Source organism: Triticum urartu, chromosome 7, assembly GCF_003073215.2.
Source record: "Triticum urartu cultivar G1812 chromosome 7, Tu2.1, whole genome shotgun sequence".
Lineage (NCBI taxonomy): Eukaryota > Viridiplantae > Streptophyta > Magnoliopsida > Poales > Poaceae > Triticum > Triticum urartu.
The window spans coordinates 29,117,048-29,135,226 of NC_053028.1; the positions used below are offsets into that span (position 1 = coordinate 29,117,048).

The 18,179-nt window shown below is 46.0% G+C and overlaps 2 protein-coding genes and 1 pseudogene across 2 annotated transcripts; 1 reads left to right on the forward strand and 2 right to left on the reverse strand.

Annotated features, from left to right (window-relative positions):
• Nucleotides 1-1,731: 1,731 nt before the first annotated feature.
• On the reverse strand, nucleotides 1,732-3,262 carry LOC125523273. The gene is given in 3 exon segments (XM_048688324.1): nucleotides 1,732-2,678; nucleotides 2,681-2,821; nucleotides 2,823-3,262. Coding segments are annotated over 3 exon segments (1,161 nt in total). The 5' UTR covers nucleotides 3,207-3,262; the 3' UTR covers nucleotides 1,732-2,042.
• Nucleotides 3,263-3,806: 544 nt separating this feature from the next.
• LOC125523302 (V-type proton ATPase subunit e1-like) lies at nucleotides 3,807-6,320 on the reverse strand. Its single transcript, XM_048688350.1, has 3 exons — nucleotides 6,104-6,320; nucleotides 5,316-5,363; nucleotides 3,807-4,090 (listed from the first exon to the last, which is right to left on the reverse strand). The coding sequence occupies exons 1-3, from the start codon at nucleotides 6,199-6,201 to the stop codon at nucleotides 4,027-4,029; spliced, it is 210 nt and encodes a 69-aa protein (XP_048544307.1). The 5' UTR covers nucleotides 6,202-6,320; the 3' UTR covers nucleotides 3,807-4,026.
• Nucleotides 6,321-16,771: 10,451 nt separating this feature from the next.
• On the forward strand, nucleotides 16,772-17,813 carry LOC125518228 (annotated as a pseudogene).
• The last annotated feature ends 366 nt before the right edge of the window (nucleotides 17,814-18,179 follow it).

The window sequence follows — 18,179 nt, forward strand, 5'->3', positions numbered from 1 at the left end:
TTACTTAATCTAGACAGAAATACACTTGTTCTGCAGCTTGCTTGATCACTGCAAAATAGATTAGCCGGTTAGAAAGTCCAGTATGAAGTACTCAGCATTCAGTACAAATCGAAAGCTCAGATTGTGCAACTGGAGTGTGAACAAGAGAACAGTTTTTATAGGGTAGATGTGTTAGCATCAGGAGAACTGCAGGCCAGACTACCTCCTAGTATAATCAGCACACTTGGAAGTCGTAAGTCGGACAGAACAACCACCACTTACTTGGTTAGTTCAAGAAGCATGTTCAAATTTTCAAAATTATAAGAACTGGTGCATATGTAGATTTGCAATCGCAAACAAAAATCTGAATCCACTGTCCTTGTATGCCAGGACTATTGCCACTTTCCCAGATATGCACTGAAAGAGGATAAAATTGTTACTGTATAATATTTGGAACAAGTAAAGTGGAACAGAGAACAGACACATACACAGAAATGTAATCAGATCAATAGGTTACTACCTACATTCCTAGTATAATCAGCACACTTCGAAGTCATAACTCAGACAGAACAACCACCAGTTACTTGAGAAGTTCAAGAAGCATGTTCAAATTTTCAAAATTTTAAGAACTGGTGCATATGTAGATTCACAATCGCAAACAAAATCTGTGCTTTGCAGCACAATGCACTTTCCTTATAACTCAAATTCAGAGAGAAGAAGGATCCAGGAGTCCATTCCTGTACATGTTGATGTATCTGGACAAGGTGGACCTTTGTAGAAACCGGTTCATGAATACAGAAAATTTTGATGGTTAGAAATACACTTATCTAGAGTCCATTCCTGTACATGTTGATGAGAATAAAGATCAAATTTTCTCAACTGGCTTAATAGTGCCCACTAAACCACAGGGAACAAGAAACAACTCAATGTTGAGATGGAAAACCAAATTTGATGTTCATTTAGGAAAGAGTAAGCATCTATTGCTTAATCTGGACAGAAATACACTTGTTCTGCAGCTTGCTTGATCACTGCAAAATAGATTAGACGGTTAGAAAGTCCAGAATGAAGTACTCATCATTCAGTACAACTTGAAAGCTTAGATTGTGCAACTGGAGTGTGAACAAGAGTAATGTTTTTTTATGGTAGATGTGTCAGCATCAGGAGAACTGCAGCCACCAATTACATGGGAAGTTCAAGAAGCATGTTCAAATTTTCAAAATATAAGAAATGTTTCATATGTAGATTCGCAATCGCAAACAAAATCTGAGCTTTGCAGCTCAATCCACTTTCCTTGTATGCCACGACTATTGCCACTTTCCCAGATATGCACTGAAAGAAGCTAAAATTGTTACAATATTTGGAACAAGTAAACTGGAACAGACACATATACAGAAATGTAATCAGGTCAATAGGTTACTACCTACATAACCTATCTTACTCTATAAGTATTTACAAGCGTCGGAATATGCAGATTTGGCTGGTGATAAACTATCTTACTCTATAAGTATTTATATCTAGATGGCAATTCCAATCTTAATTTTCTCTAAGCTACGCGGAGAAGAAAAAATAAGTTTCAATGCTGGCATGCAGTCTGCCTCTCAAATAGTACATAGTATGTTTCAAGAGCTACACATTTGAGACAAAATACTGAAGAGCAATTCTTTTCTTCAACTGGAAGCAGAAATTTACACACTTAACCACTTCCATTCAGATGATTTTGTATCATGATACAATTTACATGTTCGCTCCAACTGAAAAAGAAATGATTCATTGGTATCTATGAAAGAGGATACAGTGAGAGTACAACAGGGTGACTGACCAGTCAGTTTCTGATTGTCAAATATCTCTGCCCAACAGTGTAAACAAAATAAACTGATCATACATTGCTTCTCCAGTAAAGCAGGGCCTCAACGAAATCAAAAGGTTCAATCCCAGATTGCTCCCATAACAAAGACTTGCGCCGTCCTATCAAAACTCCGGCAATCCGGCGTGGAATCCGGCTCTATCAAATACAAGTCCATCTGAACCAATCACACAGCAAACAAACTAAGAGGCATGACCGGTCACAAGACGAACAACCATCCACGCTTGTAGCCCACAAGCGTGCCCACGGTTACCGCCGACCACACCGCCACCACCCAACGGGCCGCAAGCAATGCCGCCTCCTTCATGGCGACGGACCACCCGACAAGCCAGTCCAGCCCCTCCACGCCCTCAAAGAAGTTCTTCCCTTGCACCCACCACAGTGCCAGCAGCGACAGCACGAGCAGTGGCGGCGCGACGAACTGCGTGGCCGCCGCGCAGAGATGGTGGTTGTGCAGGAACACCTTGGCACGTCCGTACTCGGTGTCCGGCGCTCGGTTGGCATGCAGCCGCTGGTACCAGCAGAACACAGCCTCGTTGAGGTACATCTGCACGGCAGCCCTGGAGGCGAGCAGCTGCAGCCCGGCCGCGGCGGCCAGCAGCTTGACCTCCAGCTCGGGGCCATCGACGAAGCCGCAGCACTGCAGGATGGAGGCGGCGGAGGAGACGAGGACAGCGAGGTGGAGCAGGAGGCGCGCCGGGGCGGAGGATGCGAGGACGGCGAGCCCGGTGCGGGGCTGGTCGGTGCCGAGCCAGAATGCGCGCGCGAAGCGCCAGGCCGGGAGCGCGGCGAGCGAGGCGACAGAGCCGGCGAAGGGCTGGAGGAGAAGAAAGCACGGTGGCCCACGACGAGCAGAAGGCCGCGAGGGAGGCCGACGAGGTGCGCCGGGCGCGGCGGCGAGCGAGCGCGACCTGGCGGTAAGGAGCGACGAACGAAGAGGAAGGCGAGCGGGAGGAGCGGCGCGAGCGGGGCCGCCGGGGAGCGGGGCGGCGAGGAGGAGGAGCGCGGGGGGCGGACCGCGAGCGGGGAGGAGCAGGGAGAGGTGGAAGCCGGCGAAGTGCGGGCGGGAGGCGAGCGTGGCGTGGGAGAGGCGCAGGCGGTAGAGCTGCGCGGAGCCGTCGGAGGCCGGGGGGCCGGCCGCGCCGCGCTTGCCGGAGGGAGGGGCGGAGCCGGGCGGGCGGAGGACGGCGCGGGGCCCCGTGGAGGGCACGGCGTCCGGGTGGATGTAGGTGTGGACGGCGTAGAGGAGGAGGGACGGGACGTGGAGGAAGTGCGCGGCGGCCGCGAGGGCCAGCGACGCGGCGACGTGGAGCGCGTACGGCGGGACGGGGAAGGGGAGGGGGAGGAGGTCGGAGACGGCCATCGCCGGCGGCCGGAGCTGGGGGAGGGTGGGTGGATCGATCGGCCGATTGGAGATCTGGGTGGGGGAGTGACGGAGTAGACGAGGCGAGGACTGACTAGTACATGGGCCGGGCCTACTGTCTTAGATCTGGGCTGGGTTTGGAGGCTACCGAGGCCCATGTGCAGAGCATTCGCACCGTGTCTTTATTAGATTCTCGATTTGCTAAAAAAAAAATAGATTCTCGATTCCTGTCTCAAAAAAAAATCAGATTCTCGATTCTCGAAAAGAAAATTAGATTCTTAAAAAAAGATTCTAAAAAGAACGTGTACATATCAACTTTTTATACCGCATATAAAAACTTGAAGGAAACTTGAAATTTATGTGTTTGAGGAATGGGATCCTGAAATTCTCATGAACGAATTCTCGCATCCTAGAATCTACATGCAAAATCAAATGTTGCACCGTAAAACCAGGCTGCCCAACCAAAAACAGTTTCACGCGGCACATTTTGTTCCAAATAAAAAGCTACTAGTAATCTCGTACAAATTTGCAAATCGGAGCAAATATGGTGCGATGACAAGCGGTTGAGAGATCCAACCAAAGAACAGAGAGCTGGCGGGATGGATAAACAGAATCATCATTATTATTGTGTATATAATACAATTTGCATACACTAATCACAGCGTGCCTCCTCGGAAGCGTCTCCGGAGGACGGACGGAGTAGCAAAATCTCACAGCGGGTTCTTTATTTCAGTTATGGCAACAAAATGAATAGAGGTTCTCAACCGAATAATGATACATCAACAGTGGATCTTAAGTTGTCTTCGGGGCAGATCAGGGCTCACTCGCCGCTCAGGATGGGGTTGATCAAAGGCTTCATCTGGGCGAGGTACACGATTGCCCACCTGCACAGAAAGATTAATGGCTTGTTAGAAAATGAGAGCTGGGGCAAGCAGGATGTGAAACCATGCCAAAAAGAGGCGCTCCTGAATGCAGGATGAGGTCAGTCGATTCTTTTCAATATACAAGGAAACAGCAACAGGACAATTAAGATAACGCAGGAAAATCTGGCATGGCTAGAAAAGAATGGCACAGCAAGCGTCTGCTCATGCATCTTCAACATTTGTGTCACTTTTCTCTTCTGGTTCCTAGAACCATTGTACTCTTGCTTTTGTAACAAAAATAGAAAAATAGCAGCAGCGGCGGCTCTAATAAGCAAGTTGCATAGGTAAGAGGATTATCATGATTAATTTTGATCAAAAAAAACATTAGAATCAAAACCGTCAAACTAGTTAGTAGAATATATTGCTTGACAAATAAAAATCCAATCTACAAGGCTTAAATACTGTGTTCGGATTCCTGGGTAGCCAATTATTCTATATGGAACCCAAGCATCTAATTTGTTGTATTATGACTGGAGTATTCGACTTCTACGGAAACAAAACAAATCGGTAGACCTCTTTCGATTGATCAAATTATTTACTCTTAGTGTTGAACTACAAATATTTGGTTTATCCTATATTAAATGTGAACAACATTGAACGGCATGCATATTAGATATTACAAGAACAAGTTGAGAGAAAGATTTATGTACGAGTTGTGCTACAAATCAAGGAAGAAAAGCGCTATTTTGTCACTGCATGGCCCCTAACTCGCGTACGTGCACGCCCAGGAACACGTATGCACAAGCCAAGCATGATTAGCCACTACGCATTCAGTTGTCGCCCAATACATAGGCACACTTAAGCGCATGCCTAGGCGAGCTTTTTTTCACTGCTACAAACAATACCATTTTTTGTATACAAGATTTATTGGTCATCATTTATATTGGCCCAAATCTGACAGACATCTTGGTGTTAAAACATTACCTTTACTTAATGCAAAATGGCAACCTAGAGCAAGCCAACAGATAATTTATGCCAAATGATGTCAAATAGCATGCAAGTCTGATAGCCATGAATTTTCACGTGACAAACACAAATTAGCAACATAAATTTTGATATGAGCAGATTTTTAAAAATATGATATGAGCGGGACATCAACAGTTGTTGGGGCAACCAAACTATGTATTAAGTATATGAAGGAAGGAGAAATCAAATATGCACATGGGTTAAGTGGATAAGAACTTACATCATCCAACAACAAACTGTAGCGGTAATGACCAGGGTCAAATGGAATCTGCAAAACAAGAGTGAAGAACATCAATTGATAGGTTATACACAATAATTAGATTGATATAAATTAGTGCAAAAGTAGAGGCATCCTGGAATGTAAGATATAGTTTCCAGCCATACAAAATTTTGTCCCTGCGGCGTAAAATGAAAAATACACTGACACATAGCACAAATCATGGACAAATGTTGGTATGTAACCTGACTGCTCAGTAGGTGCCAATTTAGATGCACTGAATCAGACACCAACTTGGGCGAACTGGTGGTATGTGCAGAAGCAGGAAAACATCGCAAAACCTGCTATTTTCCCCCGCCCCGCAATTGTGCAACGAGGAACCAAGCTTATGCCCCGAATTCGTCTCGCGGAGGCAACTAGCGGCGACGAATCGAAGCATTGGACAGGATTTCCAGCGCGGGGCTGCGGCTCCCGCGGAACACAGCATCGCCCCAGCGATGCAGCCACTCTACTGGGAGCCCGACCGGGGGATCACGCGACGGCGGACAGACATCCGCCCGCGGATCTGGGGAGGGCAAGCTCTAGACTAGACCCAACCGCCCAGCCTAACCCTAGATCGAGGTCCCGCCACATAACCCCGCCGCGATCCGGCGGGAAGGGAGGGGCCGGCCGTGTCCAGCACCGCCAGACCCGAAGCCAGGGACGGGACCGGCGGCGAGACGAACCGGATGGATGGGCAGGCAGGAAGAGGGAGCGGGATCGGAGGCGGGGGGGAGAGGGGGTTGACGTACATGTTGGTGGAGGCGCCGCGGTTGCAGCAGAGGAGCGAGAAGAGGCATGCGATGAAGCCGGCGAGGAAGAAGATGGCGGAGGTCGCCAGGAACCCCATCTCGGGCTCGCCGGATCGCGGGGTTGGTCGCCGGGTCGGGGGTGGAGGAGGAGGACGAGACGCGGTGGGGGGACGAGAGGAGGTGATGCGGGGGTGTGGGGTTGCCACGTGACGTGCGCGCTCGTCCTGGATCGGATCGGATCTGGAGGAGTACCGGCGGGCCGCGGGCCGCTGCGAGAGGTGGAAAGCCCACATTAACGGCCCACTTTAGCTCAGATTTGTTAGTCTTTGGAGTTGTCTTAGCTCAATTTAAAGACATTATAACCGTGCACCCTAGGAGACCTCTCACGCCATCACTGGTTTCGGCCGTCCGATCGCTCTTCCAATCATTATTGGTCGTCGGATGCACCAGGCCCGCCAGACGTCAAAGGCCCGCTGCTCCGGGAACAAAATCAAAGGTTTATCATTGGATCCCCATGGACGGTCGCAAGGTAGGTACGCGTCAACAAATTTCGCGGCAACTCTTCGTGATGCCTCCCTGCACCTCACACCCTCATCGCATCCAACCAATCCCGATCTCAGGCAAAACCTAGATGCGTCGTCGTCATCGAGAGAGAGCAGTCTCCTAGGTCATGCCCACCTCCAAGATCCCACCCCTATCACCCTCTCTCCTCTCACGGCCCTGGTGTCGCATCTCTTCCTGACAGATAGTGCCGGTGGTCTACCCATCTAAAAGTGGTCGGCGTCGATCCCTTCATCCTCGCCGAGCATGCACGCGGCGCCCTCGGCGATGCCCCCGCCGCAGTCACCGAGATGGATCCCACGTCAGGGTTCCAGGTTCTGTTGGTGAGGGCCAAACTTCACCGCCGTGTCAGTGATGGTAGGGAAGCGTCATCCTTTCTCTCGATCCATCTAGCTCGCCTCCCTCGCCTCCCCTTTTCTCCTTCCCGTCGACTCTACCGCAACGGCTAACCCTCTCCATGCCTTCTCGGTGGCAGGCAGCAAACCAGTCTTGTGACATCTTCCTAGGAGTGCTCTGAATCTCCCAACTGATTCACTTGTTGGCTGACTCCTCGTCCTCCACCTCAACAGCCAGATACAGGCAAGCAAGCAGCAAGACGGCCTCAAAGCTTCAATCTATGTTGCTGGTCCCTTCGCCGTCTAATCAACCAAACACCTAATGTCTTCCGCCTCCTGGACGACCTGATATGGGCTACAACAAGGCTCCAGTGTCTCCACCAATTTTTCTCCTCTTCGTCCTTGCAGAATGATGCTTCATCGCATATCATTTTTGGTGCTAGAATTTGTGGTTGTTCCATAGTCGATCAAGCCACGTATCAGTGCTTAGGTAATCTTTGTACTGATATATTGAGAAAGCATCGTGCTTCGCCTATTCACTTCTATACAAGCTAATCTGTAATTGGCAGTGGTTACTGAATATTTTTATCCATGTTAGTCAAAGCTAATATAATGTGACTTGCCAACTTTCTCTGAATGTATTGTTGAAAAACAAATCCAAGGGAATTATTATTTGGCATCAAATTAAGGAATGTCCTGCATGAACTTTTTTTTGTTTACCATGTCCTGTCTTTTTTATATTCTTTATGAACTATATCTCCTGATATTATAAGTATTACCTTACAAAGGTGATACTATTACAATGAGTGAGACAATGAAAATGTATTGTAGAAGTTACTGAGCAAGGAGGGAAACAAGTCGATCTCTCTTTTTCTAAGAAGCTACTTCTCCACCATGGAACAATGATGTTGCATTTTACTGCATCAAACAAATAAGTTATTTTTGCAGGCGTGGTGAAGGAATGAAAAATATAACAATGTGTGTTTTGGTGTCATCTCTATGAGAATAGAGATACCTGAGACTTACTTTGCTAAGAGGTATGTTCCACCGGCTGCATCAATTGTGAATTTCCATAGCAACTTGAATATCTGCATTTTTATCTCTGCTAGAATTGTGCACACAGCTTGTTGGTCGTACGTGATGTTAAATGTAAGAGATGGCTGGATGGCAAAACTATAATTGTTCAGTATAACTAATAATTATGCATTGTAAAAGAGCACTCGCATGAATTTTTGCCAACATTTCAAGAGACATTATAATACCCATATGGTGCTTTTGTTTTTGCAACTAAACATCAGTTAGTAAGCTAACAAATGCAATTATGGATCTTGGACTAAGAATTCATCTATGTAGGTATGATTACGTTATTCGGCACAATTTGTGAGTTAGGGTTGTTTTGCTGCTATGTTGACAATTCCTAATGGAAGCTTTACCTAGATCATATCCTTGACTTGTGAAGGTTTCCCTCCTTTTTTTATGTTCATAAGTGTGGGAAACTGCGAAAAAACTCATGCATTCATGCTCTCCTAAATTATTGGAAACCGAATGCCTCTTCTATGTGTAAATTGCTTGCTATTTTCCATTGTTACCAACAAAATAATATGAATTGTCATTGTCAATGCACAGAGAGCACTAGATAGTTTTTATTTGAGACAAGCACTAGATAATTGTGCTAATTAATAGCAGGCAGCTCAATTGTTGCCTAGACCAAGTGCTAATTAATTTTTTATTCTCTATATGATTTGTCTTGCGTCGATTATATGTTGAATATGTGAATGGAGTTCTTGTTTATATTGGCGAAACGAACTAGCCATTTTAGCAAAGGAAGTAGGAGGCAAGTTCTGAAGTTGAGCACCTCAGCGCCATAAAAGAATTAGGAAAAATATGAAAGCAACGTGTAATGATCTGTTATTGTAACAATGCATGGACATTATTAATATTATACCTACTGTAAGTAAGCGTAGAGCATGTATATATGCTATATGAAGATAAATATATTATAATATTACTATTTTAGCTGACGGTACACTCGCTTTACATAGATTAATGGTTGTGATTAGGCTTAAAAATTTGAATGTTCACGGGTTGAGCTATTTACATAATTAATACAGATTTTCCATTTATCCATATGTTTTTAGCACTAATATGTGTTTAGTGAAGAGAAAGCGCAGTACCAGAGATTATCTCCAAGTCTTTAGGTAGAGAAATTTCATAATGGAACATCCTTTGTACTTGTCATCTTATTTATGAGTATGATGGCACTTTGATGACATGAGTTTCCAGTTTAATTTTGGGATTGTTCAGAAAGGAATTCCTAACATCCAACTAATAGCATCATAAGAATTATTATTATTTTCCTTACCAATAACGGTGCCATGTAAACGTACTAGCTACACCTGCTGACTAATAATAAAGTGATTAAGATTCCCTAGCAGTTGGGATTGCATCTTGATGTCACTGTCACTTCAGTTTTTTGCTTTGATAGGGCACGATTGGGCATCTCATAACCCTAAAAGGTGCTCTTTTTTGTCAAAACGAACAATACGAAAAATGGTATAAATTGACCTAGATTTTATTTTCCTTCTTGCATTCATTGACTCTAGCATGGAAGGACAAAGTATGAATAGTGTTTGAAATCTCAGTGTAATGTTTGATCATTATGTCATTGTTCTATTATTTGTTGTGAGTTTGATTTAGGTTTTGTTCTGGTATATATTGTCAGATTTCCCACTGGGTGACAATGTTAATTGCAAGTAAATTATACCATTTGGATCTATTTTTTGCTGCTACCATTTGAACTTCCTTGGTTATTATCTTTGTTACCAACTCAAGTTGGAAATAATTAAATTATGCAAGCTTCTCGTGCATGATTGTTTTTGTGGAAATTATTAGTCTATCATATGATAAAATGGGAATCTTGTGAACATAAATCCATCTTAACATCCATGTTTGGTGTCTTAATATTTATGAATTACTGTATAATTTAACCATCAAAAGAGACGGGTGCAGCAACGTGCGCCATCAATGAACTAGTTTTTCAGTAAGACTCCCCCTAAATGTTACTATATCCCTTACACTAATTTTTTTTACTATATCCCTACTCAAGAAGGATGGACTTACATTGGTATGGTTGTTGATGAATTCGTGTGGTTCAACTCGTTGTGTATGCTTATTGTTGATGATGACATCAAGAGTTTGGAGCAATCCTTTGGCATTGAAGAACTTTCAATTCCTACACGCATCAATAAAACGAGGGGACAACAAGGATATCCAATAGACATGGAGTGATGGATTACACAATATTATGTCTATAGATGAATTGAGTTACCCTGTCCCTATGCCTTACCAACAACATGGGATAATTTCTTGCTTGTGATGACTGGTGGCATACAACTTGTAGAATTACAAGCAAGTACTCATTGTTTAAGCTTATCCAGCAACCTAGAGGGGTTAGATGCAAATCTCAATATCCAACAAGATATCCAAGACATATAATAGTCCATCATAAGAGAAATATCAAGGATCAAATGTAGAACATGGATACAATGTGCATGCATGAGGGTGAGATTTCATTGCATGTTAGAAGCATTGAGGATATTAGCTCACTCCTGAAACGACCAAACGTGTTCTCATTAAGAGGTTTGGTAAATATGTTGGCTAGTTGTTTGTCGGTTTGAACATGGCTAAGATCAATGTCACCTTTGGATAGATGGTCACGAATGAAATGATGACGAACATCGATGTGTTTCGTTCGAGAATGTTGGATGGGAATTATGGGTAGTTTTATGGCACTTCCATTGTCAAAAAAGAAGTGGAACATGTTTGAGATGAATGCCATAATCTTTAAGTGTTTGTGTCATCCACAAGAGTTGAGCACAACATGATCCAACTGAGATATATTCGGCTTCGGTGGTGCATAGAGATACTGAATTATGTCTCCTGGAGGACCAATATACGAGGGATCTCCCAAGGAATTGACATGTACCCGAAGTCCTATCAACCTTGTCACCGGTATAGTCCGAATCTGAGTAACCTACAAGGTCAAAAGATGGACCCTTTGGATACCAAAGGCCGAAGTTAGGGGTATGAAGTAAATGTCAAACGATTTTTTTAACGACCACAAGATGAGGATGTGGCTCCGAGTGAAAGTGCTTTTGCAGCACGAAATGTAGCAAAAGACTCAATGTGATCTTGGATCACTAAAATGAAAATGTAGAATCTTTTGGCTTGTCCAACACTTGTCTTTAAGCATTTTTAGGGGGGCACCTTTACTATATACTTAGAAGCATCACTAGTTCTTTGAGATATGTTGACGGGAAGTACCAAAGTTCTCCTTGATGATTAGATGCACTTTCAACAACACAATGTTTGAAGCGGAACAGAAAAACCGCCGCATGCCCATGCACTAAAACCGCCTCCGATGCTCGATTATCTAGTAGGTGTTGGTTTCCCGCAACACCACCACCGCAAATAGCAGGACAAACAGAATCATTATCTCGACACCAACACGACGTCACATGAAGCGCCCGCCGAGATCTGGTGGATCCAAGACGTCTTAAACATTGCCTCTCTAATTCAGCGCCCGTAGCCGAGAGAACCACCTATTGGATGAGATATTTGGACAAAACCTATTTGCCCGTCGCAGGAGCCGAAATCATGGAAAACCAAATATCTAACTAAGACACAGACTACTGAACGCAAGTGGAACAATGTCTCGGGCTTCTCCCCCCTCTCGTCCGCCGGTGGCGAGGAAATCACGGTGACACTGGAGTCCGGCCGGGGCACTCCTCCCTCCTCTCACCGGGTCGGTCGCCTTTGACGGCTAGGGTTTTGGCCAGGCTCCTTCCTATGCTTTTGCCAGATTTGTACGTAGGAACATTCCCTTGACCTGCAAGGTAAATTCTCCAGGATAGAGACAAGAACTCACGTAGACGTAGAAACTAGTTTTGACCCGTCACGTCTACCAGTAGTACCCCTAAAGTTCCCTAACAAAAAAAGGTAGGTAGTTCTAAAGTTCCTGGAAAAACATCAAGCAGCAAAGTCACGCACCCCTTTCCGAATTCCACGAGAGTTCCCGATTCGATTTAAATATTGGGTCTGTCTAAAACTCATCTAGATGAAACATAACTATGTCTCATCTAAGTATGACATCATCCCACATCCCATCTGTTGTATCATTCCTTCTTTGTTTGTATCGTTTTAGCGTTGCTTGCTTGTTTCTCGTGAGGGCAAAGCCCCAGCCCAGAAGGACGGCCCCACCGGACAAGTTCAGCTCGTGGGCCTTATGGTTGTTGTTTGTTTCTTAATGCCTGGGCCTTTTACAATTTTGATTGTTCTTGTTGCACAGGAGAAATACATATGTCAGCCAAAAAAGCTGATAGAAGGCGTAGTTGTAAAAAAAATTGCGGGTAAAGAGGGTGTAGTTATTTGACGGGCTAGATCTAGGCTTCTACAAAAAAAACTTCTGAAAAGCAATCAAACACAGGGAGAATTCCTTGCTTTTATAAGTTTTGCAATACATGATCTAATCTAGAACAAGTTCATCAGACGATTATGTCCGCCTGCTGTTTAGTTCATGAAATTTCAGAAACAATATGTCTCTAATTTACAAAAAAAACATTTGTATAAAATGTTTGAAACAACATTTAGATTCATGGAAAAACATTCCCATATATGGGTAAAAAAAATTGGGGCATCCCAAGCCAGGACTGTTTTCTCTTGGGGACATGGCCGTATTTTGCGCTTAAAAGAGAAATAAACATCCTGTAGTAGCTTCACATTATCTCAAAAAAGTTACTCTCTGAATAAGACCCAAAAACGCTACTATCTGAACCCATTTTTGTCGAAAACAACCTCTTAACATCTCAGTTAGTGCAAAAAAAACCTTCAAATCCCCGCACAAAGATGATAGATAAAGATAAAAATAATTAAAATGTGCAATACATAATCTGTGCTCTCCCAACTAGAGCAGTATAGTTTTAACAAAAAAAGTAATCATATAATGAACAAAAAGAACTCAGCCACACAAGCTTTTAGGTGGATATTTGATGGGGAAAAAGGATGAAAAGATTCGTTAGTGTTGTGGAGATCTTGCATAAAACCCCTTCAAAAAATTAACAAAAGTGCAATTGAGTGCAAAAACTGCCATGTACGTTCCTACATAAAATAGTGTTAAGTTGTTTTTCTAAACAGCTACTATACAATAATCATGATTTAAAAAATAGTTGACAAAAAAATAAAAAACATATGACAATGGTTCAAAACCAATTGGAGAAAAGGACCCCAATTGTGAGTTGGTGTTTACTAATAAAAATGTGGCACCCACAAACTAAAAGAGTCCTAATTTTAAGTTTAGTGTTGCATGTCAATCCTTTACTCCCATAAAACATACGCCCCACACCCTAGTTTGTGAGACGATGTTCGACATGCAACTGGGGCCACTACAAAAAAAGACGCCCCTAGTTGCGAGTCGATGGTTGACTTGCAACTAGGGCAACTATTAAAAAGTGCGACGCGTCCCAGTTGCGAGTTGATGGTTGACTTGCAACTGAACCCCTACAAAGATATATCCTCCATGGTTGCGAGTCGATGGTTGACTTACAACTAGGCCCTACAAACAAACGCCCCTCTAGTTGCGAGTCGGTGGTTGACTTGCAACTGGGGCCCCTACAAACATATGCCTCCCTAGTTGCGAGTCAGTGGTTGACTTGCAACTCGGGCCCCTACAAACATATGCCCCCCTAATTGCGAGTCGATGGTTGACTTGAAACTGAGTCCTACAAACATCCGCCCCCTAGTTGCGAGTCGACAGTTGACTTGCAACTGGAGCAACTACAAATAAGTACGGCACGTCCCAGTTATGAGTCGATGGTTGACTTAAAATTGGGCACCTACAAACATATGCCCCCTAGTTGCAAATCAGTGGTTGACATGAAACTGGGTCCACTACAAAAAAGTATGACGCGTCCCAGTTGCGAGTTGATGGTTGACTTGCAACTAGGCCCATACAAACATACGTCCGCCCCTAGTTGCGAGTTGATGGTTGACTTGCAACTAGGCTCCTAAAAACAAACCCCCCTAGTTGCGAGTCGATGGATGACTTGCAACTGGGCAACTACAAAAAAGTACGACATGTCCCAGTTGCGAGTCGATGGTTGACTTGCAGCTGGGACCTACAAACATATGCACCCTAGTTGCGAGTCGATGGTTGACTTGCAACTGGGTCCCCTACAAACATACGCCCCCTAGTTGCGAGTAAGTGGTTGACTTGCAACTCGGGCCCATACATACACATGCCCCCTATTTGCGAGTCGATGGTTGACTTGAAACTGAGTCCTACAAACATTCGCCCCCTAGTTGCGGGTCGATAGTTCACTTGCAACTGGAGCAACTACAAATAAGTACAGCGCGTCCCAGTTGCGAGTCTATGGTTGACTTGCAACTGAGCCCCTACAAAACATAGCCCCCCTAGTTGCAAGTCAACGGTTGACATGCAACTGGGTCCAGTACAAAAAAGTATGATGCATCCCAGTTGCGAGTTGATGGTTGACTTGCAACTAGGCTCATATAAACATACGTCCACCACCTAGTTGGGAGTTGATGGTTGACTTGCAACTAGGCTCCTAAAAACAAAACCCCCCAGTTGCGAGACGATGATTGACTTGCAATGGGGCAACTACAAAAAAGTACGACACGTCCTAGTTGCGAGTCGATGGTTGACTTGCAACTGGGCTCCTACAAACATATGCCTCTCCTAGTTGTGAGTTGATATTTGAAATGCAACTGGGCCCCGACAAACACACACGCCACCCCCATAGTTGTGAGTCAATAGTTGACTCTCAACTAGGGCCCTTACCAAAGAAAAACGCCACCCCTAGTTGTGAGTCGATGGTTGACTTGCAACTTGGACCCGTACACACACATACACACACACACACACAAACACACACACACCCTTCCCTAGTTTGCGAGTTGATAGTTGCAACTGGGGCCCCCGACAAACACACTCCCCACCCCTAGTTGCGAGTTGATGGTAGACTTGCAGTTGAGGCCCCTACAAAAACACACAGCCTCCCTAGTTGCAGGTCGATGGTTGACATGCAACTGGGCAGCCTACAAAAAATAGGCACTGCCCCCCAGTTGCGAGTCCTTGCTTAACTTGCAACTGGACCCCCTACAAACACGCCCACTCCCCTTAGCAGCGAGTCGATGGTAGACTTGCAGCCGAGACAAAAATAGGTTGGGCCCAGTTATGCGTCAAGGGCAAGTTAGAGCCTATCACTTTGACATCAAATTAAAAGAAAAAAGAAATAGATATTGACAAGCGACGTAGCATGTCTCTTCCACTTCAACAACGCAGACCAGATAAAATGAGCCATAAGAGCGTAATAACAAAATTTGACAAAAAAACACATACGTGCGACGCGAACAGCCAACAAGTGGGCAAAAAAAAAGACAAGGCATCACGAGAATACATCGATGCGAAATTACGAGTTTATGCAAACATTACAACAACAAGATCCAAAATGACAACGATTTAGATAAAACATTGCAATATCTCGCCCTAAACGTACAATGTGTTGTTTTTGGTGTATTCAGAAACAAGTTTCAAAACCACATAGTGTATTTGGTAAACAAGCTCAAAACAACAAGGCTTTGGTGGGGGAGGGGCCATGACGACGGCGTGACTTCGGCTCGTTCCAGTGCTTATAGTCATCGCTAGGTGATACATGAATCTGGTTGTAAATTTTATTATCTATAGTGTTTTTATACTGTCATTATTGACGAATAGATTGAAAATTTATCTGAGAAAAAAACCCTCAAAAAAACAAACGATGTTTTTCTTTGCCGGTGAACAAACAAACAATGTCAAGAAACAAGTTCCAAACAAACAAATTTGACAGCGTACACTTGAAAAAGATCTGAAGACAGTGTGCAAATGATAAAAAAAAAAAGAGGCAAAAACGCACTAGCGCTGCCCTCAGACTAAGGAACAGTGGCCCACAAATCTCAGCAAATTGATCTAATGGCTGTGGACTTAGATGTGATATAGCTAAATTTCATCTAGATGTGATTTAGCCAATCCGTTAAATATTTGAGACTTTGTAACAAAAAAATGACAAAAACTGATCTGGACTCGACCATCTTCTCTTCTTCCAAGTGGGCAGCGCGAAGTGCCCTAACAAGAGCACACCAAATGGTTAAGATAGCGATGGATTGTGCGGTATTGCACAATACGCAAAAAAAAGTGGGCAGCGCGAAGGCGCCCAGAAAGCTTCTGTGTCTGTCTGTGTGAGTGAGTGACCGGTGCGGGTGCTACGTCTGTCTGAAAGCAAAAGGCTTCGTCTTTCCTTCCTCCGTTCGCGCCAACCTTCTCTGCGCTTTCGCGCGCTCCATGCAGAAGTTGCCTCCTCCTGGCTTCCTCGTCCAAATCGAGGAACCCTTCAACCCCGCCCATGGGTATAAACCACCGGCGGGCGACCACGCCCCAAGCCCATTCCACTCCAACCCGCCGTTCGCCCACCGTGCCGTACGAGGCCCCGCCGCCTATCGATCGAAGGGAGATCAACTATATCTGTTCTGCCGTGAGCTAGCTAGGTAGAAGAGAGCGCGCGCGCGATGCCGTCGTCGAGGCCTCGTGCCCAAGGACGGCGAGTGGGGAAGGCGGCGTGGCGGCTGGACGGTCACACTCGTGCTGTCGGCCCGAGTCGCTGCGCCTGCCGCCCCACCTACTCGCCGCTCCCCGCCTGAGAGATATACAGATTGACACTCTATGCCATGCGCCGGCCCTGCGGCCCTACGCTCGCCGTCTCCCTCCTCGCTCCTCTCCTGTCGCCGCTGCAGCACGGCCGTGGCGCCCGCGTCGTCCGGCGCGGGCCGAGCAACTCGTGGGAGGACGTCGCGAAGGACGCGCCGCCTGGTGGCATCAATGCTCCGTCGCGGTTCTGCTGGCAAGCGCGACGACGTGGCGTGGCGGTGCTCTCGAGTCCGGCTGCGCGCGGCTCGTCGGCGACACACGCCGCTGGGCTGGTGCCGCGTGCCCGCCGCGACGTGCTGGACGGCCTCCGCCCGCCGGCGCGCGCTCCGCAGGCTCAGCTACTCGCTCCGCTGCCCGCGCCGCGGCGGGCGGGACACGGCGTCGTCCACCTCGCCGTGCCGTCCCTCGGCGACGTCCACGTCCACGTCGCCCGCCCGGACCCGGCCCCGCCCGCGCAGCCCGGCTGGTGCCGCGTCGCCATGGGCATCCCGGTCTCCGGCCCCTCCGCCGCCGCCGCGGCCGTCGTCGGCACGCCGTCCCCCTGGGCGTGGAGCCAGGCGTCGCGCTGATCGACGATGACCCGAGACTAGCCGTGGAAGAACGGTGGAACTTGCGCGCGCGCCCGCGGCGACCGGTTCTTGGGTTTGACTAATCGCTGCCCGGAGCACGTACGTACGTACGTAGCCGCCGGACCGGGAGACGAAAGCGACGGGGGATTAGTCAAAAACTCGAAGCTAGCTGCCGGGCTGATTCCTCGCAGCTGCGTACGGACGTGCGTGACGGGATCCGATTGGACGTACGCGCTGCCGGCTGGCCGGCCGTCGGCGGCGGTGCTTGACCCCGACGTGTGGAATACGGCCGATCGAACGTGCCGGTGTATATATACGTCATCGTCTAGGGAAGGTTCCTTCTAGTGATGGAGGTCATGTGTGAGGGCATGCATATCTCTGTCATCCAAAGTGTAAATTCAGTAAACATGTACAAAGGATAAAGTGAAGTTTTCAGTGCAAACTAGACAACTTTGAATGCAATTTTATTTGGATGTGGCTAGGTCTCAGTCAAGTGATATAGTATATAAGAAAGAAAAAGAAAAATCTGAAAAAAATATTGGTACGATTCTCCATGCAAGATCTAGGGGATATAGCATCAACTGAGACTTAGCAAAACTGATTTTATTTTTGTAGATTTTAGTTGATCTCCTTTAGTCCATAGATATGAGGTCACAACCACCGGCGGTGGATCTACCGTCCCTCTTTTTTTGGGCATTTGATCTGTCTTCCCGGCTATAAACCTTACACGCTTTTACCTGGTTGTGCCCCACGCCCGTGAGACTTATGGTATTAGTATCTTTACACTTTGTCGAAATGTTAACAGTCCATTTAGAATTTATTTCTTAATACCGTGGTCAAATTGGGCTCTTGCT